This window comes from Dermochelys coriacea, chromosome 10, assembly GCF_009764565.3.
Source record: "Dermochelys coriacea isolate rDerCor1 chromosome 10, rDerCor1.pri.v4, whole genome shotgun sequence".
NCBI classification, from domain to species: Eukaryota; Metazoa; Chordata; order Testudines; family Dermochelyidae; genus Dermochelys; species Dermochelys coriacea.
In genome coordinates, this window is record NC_050077.1 from 44,007,373 (window position 1) to 44,020,961 (window position 13,589).

The 13,589-nt window shown below is 48.5% G+C and overlaps 1 protein-coding gene across 1 annotated transcript in view; it reads left to right on the forward strand.

Moving 5' to 3' along the window:
* The window catches only part of GRAMD2A (GRAM domain containing 2A), a 76,078-nt gene that overhangs the window by 34,935 nt on the left and 27,554 nt on the right, over positions 1–13,589 (forward strand). Inside the window, exons 2-6 of the mRNA XM_043493965.1 lie at positions 1,999–2,112; positions 3,386–3,443; positions 9,557–9,629; positions 10,204–10,307; positions 11,972–12,070. Coding sequence (XP_043349900.1) covers positions 1,999–2,112; positions 3,386–3,443; positions 9,557–9,629; positions 10,204–10,307; positions 11,972–12,070 — 448 coding nt within the window. The remainder of the gene's footprint in view (positions 1–1,998; positions 2,113–3,385; positions 3,444–9,556; positions 9,630–10,203; positions 10,308–11,971; positions 12,071–13,589) is intronic.

Consider the following 13,589-nt stretch of genomic DNA (forward strand, 5'->3'; position numbering starts at 1 on the left):
GAGCCCTGGGCCAAGCCACCAGCCCCCCCGACATACTGCTGCCGGGTCAATCTGCCAGCCAAGTGCAAGGCCGGCCTCAGCACCACACCAAGCCACCAGCCCCCGTGCCCCTGACAACCCTGACAGCTGAGCCACCAGTTCCCCCACCAGCACCGGCCCAAGCTGCCAACCCCCCAAGCCGCCAGCCCCCCCCCACCAGCACCGGCCCTAGCTGCCAGCCCCCCCAAGCCACTGGCCCCCCGGCCAAGCCACTGGCTCTCCCCGGCCCTGAGGAGGAGGAGGAGGGACATGACAAGAGCAGTGGGGTCCTCCGGAGGTGGGGGTGGAGTGGAGGAGGTGCAGGCAGTGGAGGTCTCGGTGAAGGGGTGGGGCTACTGCGGCCCAGGTGTCTGGCGGCGGGTCGGCAGCAGTGCCAAGTCTTCCCTGCCCTATTCTACCCACTGCCTATGTTCACAACTGGATTTTGTGGTGCAGACACACACCTAAATTGCCTGACAGGGCTCCTGGTGAAGCGTCTTTCCGCAGCATTGCCCCAAACCGCTGTCTCCCCAGCTTCACTTTGTTAGTCATCGTCCCAGTCTCGGTGTCTTTAATTAGTCTTCCACTTCTGTGCCGCTTCTTCTGTTCCTCTGTTGTGTGGTCCCTTTTAGCCTCTGTCTGGTTGATTTCCTTGTCGCAGCGAGGAACCCAGACTCCACTGTAGTATCCAGCCGTACAAAGAGGAAGTGTCATTTCTCTGGCATCAGGTGATAACCCTCTGCGGGAAGCCCTGGGACCATGTTTGCTTTTGGTTTGGTAACTGCTTCATGCTGCGCACTTCTGCCTGATAAGCCTGGTTATAGCAGATAAGAAACTTGAATGGGAGGCAGCTGCTGCTTACGGCAGAGGATGGGTGGTGTTGGAAATGGTGTCTGGGAAGGCAGCAATTTGTTTTACTTTGCGTTCGGCCTGAGACCAGAGGCATGGAACAGTAGATGGGGCTGGTATCGCTAGTGGTTTGGGTGATTTATAGGAGCTCGCAGCTGGATGACAAACTCCTCTCCAAAGGAAATCTTGCATTCAATCAGAAATGTATGTGTCACAGCCACTCCTTATTGCATCAGAGTGTCCCTCAGTTCTCTGGTCAAACAGATGTGCTTCGTCCCCCCTCTGTCGTGTCAATAAAATGCAAAAAAAACCTTAAAAATGGGCAGTGGGAGGAGGGGTAAATCTTAGCCTTTCCTCTGCTACCAAGTGAATTGACAGCTTGGATAGCAGCTGGGCTGACTTGAAAGAGCTGTAAAAGTGACCCAGCTATCTATGAAACAGGCTAGATCCTCAGCTGGCGTGAATCAGCGTAGCTTCAGTGACTCCTGTGGAACTATGCTTGCTTATTGACACCAGCTGGGGAGCTGGCCCATGGCATTTCTCTCAGATGTCATTTCCATCCAATAAGAGCCAAATGTTAAGTCTCCACTGAGCTCCAAAGCAAGGTGCCTGGTGCGGTCTCTGTCACCCTGAGCTGTTGTTTCACATTGTAGTTTTAAAGACTATCTCTACATAAGCTTTTCTACAAGTTCAAACACTCTCCTAACAGCCAGCTTGCTTCCTCCAGCTCTTTTCCCTCTCCTGCTATTTGTTTTAGCAAGCCAGCAGGAAGAAAAGCAGGACTTGTGGCACCTTAGAGACTAACAAATTTATTTGAGCATAAGCTTTCGTGAGCTACAGCTCAGGGTAAGAGATTTCACAGGCCTGCTGAAAACATACAGAAAGTCTATGGCTTGGGTCTGGCAGCAGCCTTAATTCTTCTGCATATAATTCCATCAGCAGCTGCATGCAGCAGAGCAAAATACTTTGGCTGCCAATGGAAGCGGTTCGAAATGCTGAAAACCTCCTGTTGCCAATGGGATTTCAAAGCCATGGAATTAGAGGCCTGTCTGCCATAGCTAATGCTGCTGCCCCCCAAACCCCCTCGCTGGTGAACTAACAAACTTCCTGTTTTATTGTGTCTGTCTGCAGCACAAAGCCGGTGCATGAAAAAGCAACTTCCCTGAAGAGCTCTGAGCTCATGCACAGCCAGGAGAAACTGGAGGCGTCTCATAAGGAGAAAAGCTTGGATGCCCTGGATGGCAGGTGAGCTCTGAAATGGTTTGGATTTGTAGGGTCTGATGACAGATTAAAGTCTGGAACCATGCTGGTTGTGATCAGCTAATTAGTTCTCTGACATGCACAGGGTGGGGTTTTATTTTAAGTACTGGTTGTGAACAGCTTCCCCTGAGATGTGCTGGCCCTCTCAGTGCAGCATACCTCCCACAGTGTGACCACATAACCTCTTCTGATCTCTTCCTCTCCCAGGGACGCAGCCACGTTCCTGCATGTTACAGCAGCAGTGTGCTGAGAACAGAGCTCCTGGTCTAAGTCTTTAGGGCTATCTGGGCTGGGTCAGTGAAGGAGCTTTCTCCCGACATCCATAACTGGAGTAGGGCCTTCTAAATACACTTTTTGCATGACTCCAGTGTGCTCTGTGGGGGATCAGTGAAGGGCTGAAAAATCCTATTAAACTAGGTCGGGCCTGGTGTTTCCTGCCAAACATTTGCCCTTCTCCTTGTGTGCCAAGTTCTATCAACAATTGTAGCTGGCCCTGGAGTGTGAAATGAAACCCAGCAGGTAGGAAGCTCTTGCCAGCCTTTCACAGGAGAATCCCACATTAGCAGTTAAGGGTTGGATGCTAAACATACTAAGTAATTCCCTTAACCTGTTGCTGGGTCCCTCGCTGTGATCTAGAGTAGGGTCCCAAGGCCACTCGTAGTTTTCAGTCCCCAAAGTGGGGTGAATATAAAGATTTATATCCCATCGCACAGAGGGTCCATCTACTCCAGTGTCCTGTCTGGCGGTGGCCAGTGCCGGATGGTTCACACCTGCTACCTGGCATCACACCTTAAATTGTCCACTACTTAACCATGAGAGGAAGATTCCTACCTGACTCCAGCTAATGTTCAGCTTGTATCCTGAAATGCAAGAATTTACACCCATTATATCTTTTACCCTGGCTAGCATCACTGCAGATGACTCCTATATGTGTCCAATTCTATTCCCCTGAGTTACTTGTTTGTCTCCTGCAGCAGCTAGTTTCACAGGTTAATTATACTGTGTGCATAAGAGACCAGGGGCCTAGGGTGGGGGGGTAGGAAGCTCCTATCGCATGGGTATTTCCTCACTTTTAATTTCAAGGGCTCTCTTATTAACTGCCCCAGGCTGCGTTCTCAGCACCATTCATTATGTTGTATACCTCTGTTGTATCTGCTTTGGGGAGAGGAGTGGGGGTGTCCAGTGGATGGCTTTCCACTTAACTAGGATCTCTCTCTCTCTCTCTCTCTCTCTCTCTCTCTCTCTCTCTCTCTCGCAGTTTGCAGCTGAATGAAGCTCTGAAGGATGAAGAAATAAAGAAATGTCTCAGAGAAGCGGTGAGTCAGGGGCGAAACACTGCCCGTGGTGCATTTGAACCGTTACTTCAGCCTTCCAGCTGATGGCTGCCATGCGATGGATGGCCATGTGAAGATAACTGTCTCGTTGCCAGTCTGGGTCAGTGTTGGGCAAAGGCACCTCTGTGTGACTGACCAAGAGGCTCTGCAGTGCCTATAGCTGGGTGTTGATTGCTGGACAGGAACTCCTGCTCTGGGCATGCTGTTTGCTCTGCGAGTGCCATACAGGGAGCAGGGTCTGGGGCCAATCCTGCTACGCGTGGGGATTCTGTCTTTAGAGGTTTTGCTGCTCCCCTGAGGCCCAACCCTGCCATCTGCTGCACTTCCTGGATTCCATAGTCTCAGCCTCAGTTGGGATTCTCGTCCTTCCACAACTTCTTTTGCTGCACCTGCTGCATCTTTTCCCTTGGCATGAGCAGGATCAGGTGTATGTCCTCTTCTCCTTCCCCACACCCGCTTGTATCTTCCACCTTTACAAATCCAGGAGGCTATGTATTTAAACTGCCAGTCCCTTTTCCTGCCACTATCAATTTCTGCACATGGGGAGAAGAGAGAATGAAACCTTTGAGCTTCCAGAGTGAGGACTAGAGGCCTAAAAGTCATTCAAGTGGCTACTCCTCTAGGGCATGCAGAGTATGGCCTTATGACAAGACTGTGAGCTAGTCTGTGTGCACTGACGGCCTTGTCTATCACAGAGCCCTCGTTGTGCCCGTGATAGCCCAGTACACCACGGCCCACTTCCGAGAGACCACAGCCATCTCTGTGCCTGGAGATGGAGGACTTTCCTCTGCAGCCCCTGTCACTAACGTGACCTCTCTCCAAGAGTGCGGGAGCTGCCTCCAGTCGGCCGGACACCCAGTTCAGTTTCATTGCAGCACAGTCTGTGTTTATTGGCAGTGTTACAGAGCATGAGAGTTGGAAAGGCAGAGACCCATTTTTGCCTCAATGAGAATATACTATGGAAAGCATCATTACTAGGCTGTCCATCTCTTAGCTATGGAATATGCATCACACTGTAACATAGGGGTCTAACCCCTATCAAAACACCAGTGTGACTGGCTCCTGAGGGGAAAAGCCTCTGGACAGAGTGTCTGTGTGTAGCCCCTGCCCTGTAATTAGAGGGTCTCCTGCTCATGTACAGCTGTCTGCCTTTCTCGGTGATGTCTGCTTTTTGACATGATGCTCACTTGTTAGCATGGAGTCACAGTATATTTAGTTTGTGATTTATAAGTTTACCCTGTACAGGGGTGGGTGGGTGTGTGTGTGTGTGTGTGTGTGTGTGTGTGTGTGTACGTACGTACACAGAGCCATTTGAGAAATTCTGTTGTCTGTGTAGGATGGGGAAACAAATCCCTACCAATGCCCTGAGCTACTCTGCTGTAGCTTAAGGAGTCTAAACACCTGCAGTAGCACTTCATCACTATGCACACAAATGGCTCTATACCTGCGCCGTGGCTCAAGGTGGGGAATCCACTCCATAAAGCATAGCTCCAGAACATGAGTTATTTACGGCTGCAGCATTTGGACAGCACTTGGAACTCCTATTGAGCAAGGTGGACGTTCGTAAGAGACCATGACGCTTTGATATCATTGAGGCATTGTGTATATTGCCTCAGAGACCACAGGTGGTTCACCTTTGGCCTCTCTGCAGCCTCATTTTAAGCATTTTAGCCACTCAAAGCAGGTTATCTCTGCATACTCAAGAAGAGGAAGCAATACACTCGTATGTAGGTAAATCCCAGTGGGAGCAGGAAGTTTGTTTTAAGCCAGAGTGTCTGTCACAGCTCCTCCTTATGTCTTTTATTCTTCTTCCAGGCCCGGTCTGTGGTGGGTAAATGGCTGGGTGTATGTCTACACTGCAATAAAAAACCCACTGCACCAACTCTGAGCCCAGGTCAGCTGCTAAAAAGAGCAGTGTAAATGTTTGAGTGTGGGTGGGAGCCTGGGCTCTGAGACCCTCCCCCCTTGAGGAGCTTTAGAGCCCAGACTCCAGCCCAAGGCTGAACGTCTCCACTGTGATTTTTATCCCAATGGCTGGAGCCACACAAGCCACAGTCAGTTGACCTGAGCCAGCCGTGCCGCTGGTCTTTTACTGCAGCGTAGACACACTGTGTGTGTTAACTCCTCTCTCCCCAGTGCGCTGTTTTAAGCCGGTATAGTAGCCGTTGATTAAATAAAGTGGTGATAAAATTGCACTAAACCTGAGAGAATTGTACTGGCTCAAAGTGCAATGAGATCTGGCGAGAGTACATCTCAGATGGCTGCTTGGTAGGTTATATCCCGCCTCTGTGAATAATCTAGTCTGTCCCATTAGAAAATGTACATGATGGTTTGTCGCTGGCACAGTGTGCGGATAAACTTTGAGCCACATCTTCAGAAGCAGAGTTGTTGGATCAAGCTAACCTAGGTTCCTGCTCTCGCTCACCCCATGGCACCGTGGGGTCAAACACCATAGGCCTCGCGGCTCCCCACCTATCCCTCATAACTTGCTGACCGCATCGCTGAACTTATCCTCCTCAATACTACAGGGAATAGTTTAAAAAAAGCTGCTTATTGGTCTGAACCCACAGTGTGTAGTGAATGTAACTGACACCAAGATGTTGCTTGATAGAGGAGAGATACCAGCTGATACAATGCTGTGATGCAAAGAGCTGACTTAGCCAACAGGCGGCTGCTTTGCATGTGGAGTTGAGAGAGCAAGCAGGGGTGTTAAGTCACTGCAGGTAAAGAAAGCATGTGAGGGTGATCTCTGCAGTTCACCTTTCCTGTAGATTGGGGAGGAGAAGTAAAGGGATAAGAAGGGAGGTGGAGGGAAAGGTGTCAGCAGTTAATGGTACTGAGTCCTTCCTAACAGTTTTTAGAGTAGCAGCCGTGTTAGTCTGTATTCGCAAAAAGAAAAGGAGGACTTGTATTTGTTAGTCTCTAAGGTGCCACAAGTACTCCTTTTCTTGTTCCTAACAGTGTAATGTGGTAGGAGATTCATGAAGCCAGGGTTCTATGGGATGTAAGCTTTCTCCAGCATCTCTAAAGGTAAAGGATTCTTTATATAAGCAGAGCTTTTGAACAGGAGTTGTAGCCAGAAATGGGTCAGGTCCCCTCCAGCGTTGCATTGTGGCCTCTCTAGTCCAAAATAGAGATCCCTAATTAGCAGTTTGCCTCAGTCCCAGTTGAAGGAAACTCATGGCAAGCGTACTGCAAGTCAGAATCTCCATGGCATGAGATGTTGCCAGACCACATGGCAGAAGGAACCTTGTGATAGCTACATTTAGAGGCAGCCAGAGGCTGAGCTGGGAACTCTCCTGGCACACCCACACAGCACTATATAGGCTCTATCTAATAGCAGACTTGGGCGTTGTGAAGAATGGTTAGCGTTCATTAGTGAGGCTGCTGAAATGCAGACAGTGCTGATGTAACTGTGCCTTAAAGTAGCATTGGAATGTTGTAGTATGTTAACTCCTTGATGGCGCTTTCCTCATCACCCTGGATATCTGGCAGTGTGGCCTGACAGCAGTGATCCTCCGGCTCAGAGCTGCCTTTTGTCTGCTGCAGGATAACTAACTTTCTTCTGGAGAAGGCAGATGAGTGTTGGGCCATACATGTGCAGGTTAATGCTGCTGTCTTTCCATTGATGTGGGAACATGCCTTGTAACTGCTGGTGTTGGATTAGTGTTTGTTGACAGCTGACTCCTTAGTGCTGCTAAATAATACATGACAAGTGAGGTCCTTGGAGTGCCACATTGCTCAGCAAATGTGTTATAAGCTCCAGCTTTGGTTGACTGATTCCAAATGTGTTTGTTAATAAATTGCACATCTCAGCCTTGTGCCAACAGAGCAGGGAGCATGGCACACGCAGCCCTTAATCACACCATTTTCTCTCCCCTTTTCATTCAGTCTTATGGAAAAAAGTGCTAAAATGACACTTCAGTATATTGTTCAAGCTTCATAACCACTGGTAGTGTTTATTCTCTGGCCAAAAGCTATTCTGGTTGAGGTGAGCCTGTATTGCCATTTGAACACAATATGAATCAAATAATTGCTCTCCACTTTCTTGTCTAGATCAGGTACAGCGTGGTCTGTGATCTGGGCCCTGGGCTTCCTTATTTGTCGGAGGTGGTGTGCAGCTGAATGCTGACAAAGCCATGTGAGGAACAGGTGATGCATTATGCGCGTCTGCCTCCTCCCGGCAGGTTGTCTTACATGCCGCAGTGATTGACTTCTGGGATTGTATGTGGAAAGGAGCTTTCTTCCGGAAGGTGGGAGTGTTTGTGTGTGTGTCATGTCCACATTGGGTGCTCAATGGCACTTCAGGCTTGGCCATGAGTTACTGCTGTGGCTTTTCCTGTTCACTTTTGTAAAGGCGGATGAATGCTGGACAGGGCAGGCAGAGGGAAGGGGTCCCGTGGTGGAAGGCATGGCCCAGGGCATGACGACAAGGAGAGAAGAGGAAGGAAGCCCCTCATCTGATGGAAGGAGGGGCCTCTCCTCCAGGCTAAGTTCAGCGCTGGCATGGGCAGGTCTCAGGTGGTTGAAGTCGGCGGCGTTGCACCAGCTGACTCCATGGGGACCCACCTGTCCGCCAGGGTGGAGCCTACCTGAAGAGTGACCCTTCCTGGTGCCACTGCATCTTAATCCCTCTTTAGAAAGACGAATTACGGGTGATTCCTCATTCTGAAATAAATCTGGTCTTGTTAAAAAATTAACTCTCCTTTGGCCTCCCTCAGGACTTAGTCCTGATTTGAATGGGCTTTCCCACGCAAATGCCACTCTGTGTTTGGCTGAGCGTGACCGCGTACCTGGGTTTGCTCAGCCCTTGGTAAGCACACAGGTTTTCTTGCTGCTTCTGCTTTCCAGTAACTATGGAACAGTCCCAGCAACTACCTCAACAGCAGCTGAGAACGAGTGAATGGAATTCAGCAGTTTGCTGAGAGAGCTTTGTCTCTATTCCCACGTGCATCTGCGCTCGGTTTTCTTTTTTATTGAAATTCTAGCTACTGTTCGATTTTTACAGTTTTTTTTCGTTCTCTGGACCACTCAAGTCCATGGAGATACTGATTGTATTAATAAAATCCAGTGTGTTACTTAAGGTAGAGGTGTTTTATGTAAATAATAAATTAGACTGAGTGTAAATGTGAGGCTGTCTGCTAGAGTAAGGCAATGTAATGAAAGATACACCCGCACGGACCTGTACATCTGTGCTTGCGTCCTTACAGAAAGAAGTGCCAGAACTGCCTGGCCGTGGCTCCCTGCTCTCAAAGGAGAGCTTGCGCTCATTGACCTGGCTGGGACAGGGAACCTAGCTGCCATCTCTCCCTCTAGAGTAGGTCCAGAAGCGGAAGAGATGGAGGAGGCAGCACAAGGAGCTCGTGCCTTCGTTCCTTCCACCGCTCTCATTTCTGGGCCCACTTCTCTCTCGCGGTTGCTTTTTTATTTTGTCCTCTCATCCTGAGTATTAACCCTGATATTTGCCCAGAAATCTAGGAAGTTAATTTTTGGCACCAATTTTCACCATTTTTTCAAATGTTTGCAATAAACACTGATAAATTCCTTGGAAATTTTAAACAAAATACAAACAGCAGAAGAAGGGCCTTGATTGCAGGAGGTTTTCATTACATGATCCTAGACTCCTGAGCAATGTGACCTCTGCAGATTTGATGCAGCTGGGCTGGCTGTGTGGAGACAGAAATATTTATAAAAATAAGCTGAAGAGCATTCAGAGTATGCATCAGTGTCTAGAAGGGTTACAGGCAAGGGGCAGGGAAGGCATTCCGTTGGAACCTGGTCTGAATGTTCAGACTGTCATCTTCTAGATGAACTAAATATTATGGGGAACTTGCTAGTGTAAATGTGCACCATTGCTCTCTACTGGCTGAAATTGGAACTGCCCCATTGTGTCATAGACCCTGTACCTCTCTCAGCAATTCTTCTTTAGCTCTAGTGGCAGGGCCCCAGGCTTCTGAAGCAGGAGGATCTGGGGTAGGTCCCATTCAGGGGCAGACAGGGAAGCTGAATCTCCATTTACAGGATGTTTCTTGATGTCTGTGTATCAGTCAGGTCACCAGGTAGCTTCTCTGACCACCTGTCTTTTTAATTTCTAGATACCAAATAAATACAACTTGCAGTACCACAAGCTGTTCAAGGACATCCCCACAGAGGAGAGTGTCTTGAAAGGTGAGTGGTGGAGACAGTCTTGAGGGAGTAAAGAGAGACCCAGGCCTCTGTACAGAACCTCAGTGCTGCACTGGTGTCAGACCAGCGGCCATCCCCGTTCCACCAATGACCAGACAGTGGCTGAGACGAGAGGCTGAGGAAGGCGACAAATGCAGAACCCCATAGGGTCCCCATATACTATAGTGGATTAACAGACAAGCTTTTGCATGCTGGAGACCACAGTCTTCGAGTCCCGGCTGGAGGTCAGGAGCCAAGGAGTTTGATTGTCGTAGCCGAGGCTCTGTTGGGAGTTTGCCCACCTTGTGCCACGCACTTTAATTGTGAGGGACAGTGCTTAGCATGGGATTGGTTCCTTGCTTTTATGAACATCAGATGTCCCCGGAAAGGGGGAGAAAATCTCTGTCTGGATGCCCAGGCCACTGTAGCTAGCAGCATCTCAGGGCAGGTGACTGGCAATGTGCTGGAGTCCCTAGGCATGGCATCAGCCCAGGGCTCGGTGGGTTTTGCTGTGGGGCTGAATCTGAGGTCTGTGGGTTCCTCTCCCCTCCTCATGCTACCTCTGTGTGTGTTACAGTCTGCTCCTGTGCGCTCCAGAGAGACATCCTCATCCAGGGGCGGCTCTACATCTCCCCCAACTGGCTCTGCTTCTATGCAAAACTCTTCGGGAAGGACATCAAGGTAACGCAACGCAGCTGCTCTCTACCACACTTCACTTTGGGAAGAGGCCTGACATCTGATTCCAAAACACCAGTGCCAGCATACGGCAGTCATCTCCCTTCCCCGTCACTGCCTAGCACTGACCTCCGTCCCATGTGGGCCTAATGGACCCTTATCTCATTCTGTCACATACGCCAGCAGCACTGACTCATAGAGAGATTTTCTTGCTCTTAGACAGGAGCCCCTGCACCATTCCTTCCTCCCTGGCCCAGGTTCCATCTTAGCAGGATGCGATGCGACTCCTAGCGCCCAGTGAAGGGTTACTTTGCCAGATGTTCTCCTAAGTGATGCATTTTCCCTCCAGCCCTAAGCCGTTAAATAATGCTGTAGGGTCAAAATCAGCCCGCCATAAGCAGGGGCGGGGGAATTCATGCACTGCTGGGGGAGCCATCTATGTATCTAGTAACCTCCGAGTCTTCTTAATAGAAATATTGTTTATTTGTGTTGCTTTTTTAATTCCACACTGCAAATATTTGTAGAGGCTCAAACTGTCAGTGCCTCAAGATCAAAGGCTCCTATAGGATTCTGAAACAGATCTGAATCTTCCTTTCAACTCTCTGCTTGAGTTGTAATTTGACATTTTCCTATTAATGCTGTAGCTGATGGATAACTTTTTGTGTGTGGGGTTTATGTTTTGTTTTTTTAAGAACTGACTTCCTTTAAAACCAGTACTGAGCAGTTGAATTATTTATACCAGCTGATATTCCTATTTAAACAGATCTCTGATAGAAGGAATGCAAGTCAGCTCCCAAAGTTGAGCATGTTTCAGTGAAGTTATTCTGCTATAAAACTACATCCAGGTTTATTTTTAACTGTGCCCTTGAATGCAAGGACTCTTATCTAGGTCCCTAGACAAAGATATGCTTTGTTGGTATGGGACAATATTGTGTTCATTATATTGAAAATGTATAGACTAAAAACCTTTTCAAACCAAAGTTAATACATAGAGTGTGGTGATCCTGCTTGGTAAATATAAAGATGTCCCCAGCCAATGATAGCAAAATGGGTAGCAATCATATACAGAATGCAATTAGACATCCGTGTAATAGAGATTGGATCACCGTATTTCTAAAGAAATTCCACACAGAACTATGTTAAAAACCCATCACTAAGGTTGCAAAGTCAAGCATTCAGAAGTTAGGAAATGCAAGAATAAAGGTTGCCCATCATACACTGTTGTTTTCCCACAGCACCCATATCATTCAGTGCACTGGGTGCACAGAGGTCAGTTAACAGGCAGCTGTTTCATCTTATGTTTAATCCTCATTGGCCAGTGTGGGTATTGGCAGTCTACACTGGAGGGTGGGGGGGAATATCCACGACACCGAGTCTCAGAGCCTGTATCAGCTGACTCAGGCTTGTGGGCTGCGGGGCTGTAAAATTGCAGTGTAGACGTTCAGGCTGGAACCTCAGCTCTGACACCCTCCTCCCCTTGCAGGTCTTTTATCGCAGCATAAATATACCCTGCATGGCCCCATGCCTTACTGACTGCATAGTCTCCAGTTCCTGCATGGAACACAGAACTGCCAGCTCCCTCGTGGGCTTTTCTGTGGCGCTCGCTCCTCACTGTTGGATCCCCACCTATAATATGTGTGCATTTACCTGGTGTTTGTTTTACATTTCAGGTGGTTATCCCAGTGGTCTCGGTTCAATTGATAAAAAAGCACAAAACAGCCCGGCTGCTGCCCAATGGGCTGGCTATCACCACCAATGCCAGCAGAAAGGTAACTGATTGGGGGTCTTATTTCCACTCAGCTGCTGTGCTTTGGTCTCATGTGTGAGTCTAATCTGACAGAAGGCCCCTAGGTGTTCCCCTGCATCTCACAGCTACCATTGTGATGTGACGGAGCATGAACGCTCTGCCCCACTCAGCCTCTGGGTAGCTGCTCTGTGTCACGTTGCTGAGATGACCTGGCAACTCGTCTAGTATTCTAACCCTAAATGTACATAGCATCTCTCATTCCAGACCATCCCCAAATGCTTAGCAAACATGGGCCCAATCGTGCACTTCATACTTAAGGGAAAACACCCATTAAAGGCAATGAGCATTGATGTGAGTAAGGTATGAAGGATGGGCCTTAATTGGTGCAGCCACTTCTGTGGTGGGGCATGGCAGCTGTTTAACTGCTTACAAAAACAACGAGGAGGCTTATGCCCAAATAAATCTTAGTCTTTAAAGTGCCACTGGACTCCTTGTTGTTTTTGTGGATACAGACTAACGGAGTTACCTCTCTGATACTTGGCACTATAACTGCTTACAGTAACACTACACAATTTAGGCCAGGAAATGAAGAGGAGATTCGCATCCCCAACTGGAACCACAGGGGATGTGTGCAGAGGCAGAATGTCATTCGCATACTGGAATTTGGCTAGGGCCTGAGGGCAGACACTACAGCTGGGAGAATCTTTGCTTTCAGTTCACCCCCTCTTCCCCGCCCGTGAATTATGTTTTTCTGTTGAGACGAACACAAAGTGAAACCCAGCTGAACCTGGCTACCTTCCTCTTGGCTTCCAGGCAACCCCATTAGCCCAGCACCCAAGAGAAACGGGGGGACTTATCCAGGTTTGTGCCCAGTGTCTTGTGTTATGTGTTTCAGAGTAGCAGCCGTGTTAGTCTGTATTCGCAAAAAGAAAAGGAGTACTTGTGGCACCTTAGAGACTAACAAATTTATTTGAGCATAAGCTTTCGTGAGCTACAGCTCACTTTATGTGAGTTTTGTTCAGATCTAGCTAATGCTCCTTCTGCAAAGGGTCCCATGGAATATTAAAGAGCACAGATGATGAGACCCTTGGTACGATGTCTTCTCTCAGCTGGCCCCTTGGCAGCCATGGCCCCATGCTGGGATTTTGGAACATTGCTGAACTGAAGGGACAAGCACGATGTCCTAGGCCCCAGCACTGCTTTAGCCAGCTCTTCCCCACGGCTTCCAAAGGCCCAAACCAGCACAACTTGAGAGCAGAGTTGTGCAAATAATTGATCTTTCAGTCCGGTGGCTGAATCGAAACAGTTAACAATGCTGGGGATTGAACAGAACATTTTGCTTTCAAGTTTATCCTTTTCAAAATCAAATTGAAGTAAAATTCAAACCAAGCAATTGTTTTGAATTGAAAAATTGAAACCTTTCAATGTTTTTAAATTTGATTTTGGGGTGGGGGGACTGGAAAGGATGGTGAAGAGCCATTGAACCAGGGGGATTCTTCTGCAGAACTGTTGAATCTGAACATTTAAAAAAAACTCTGTGT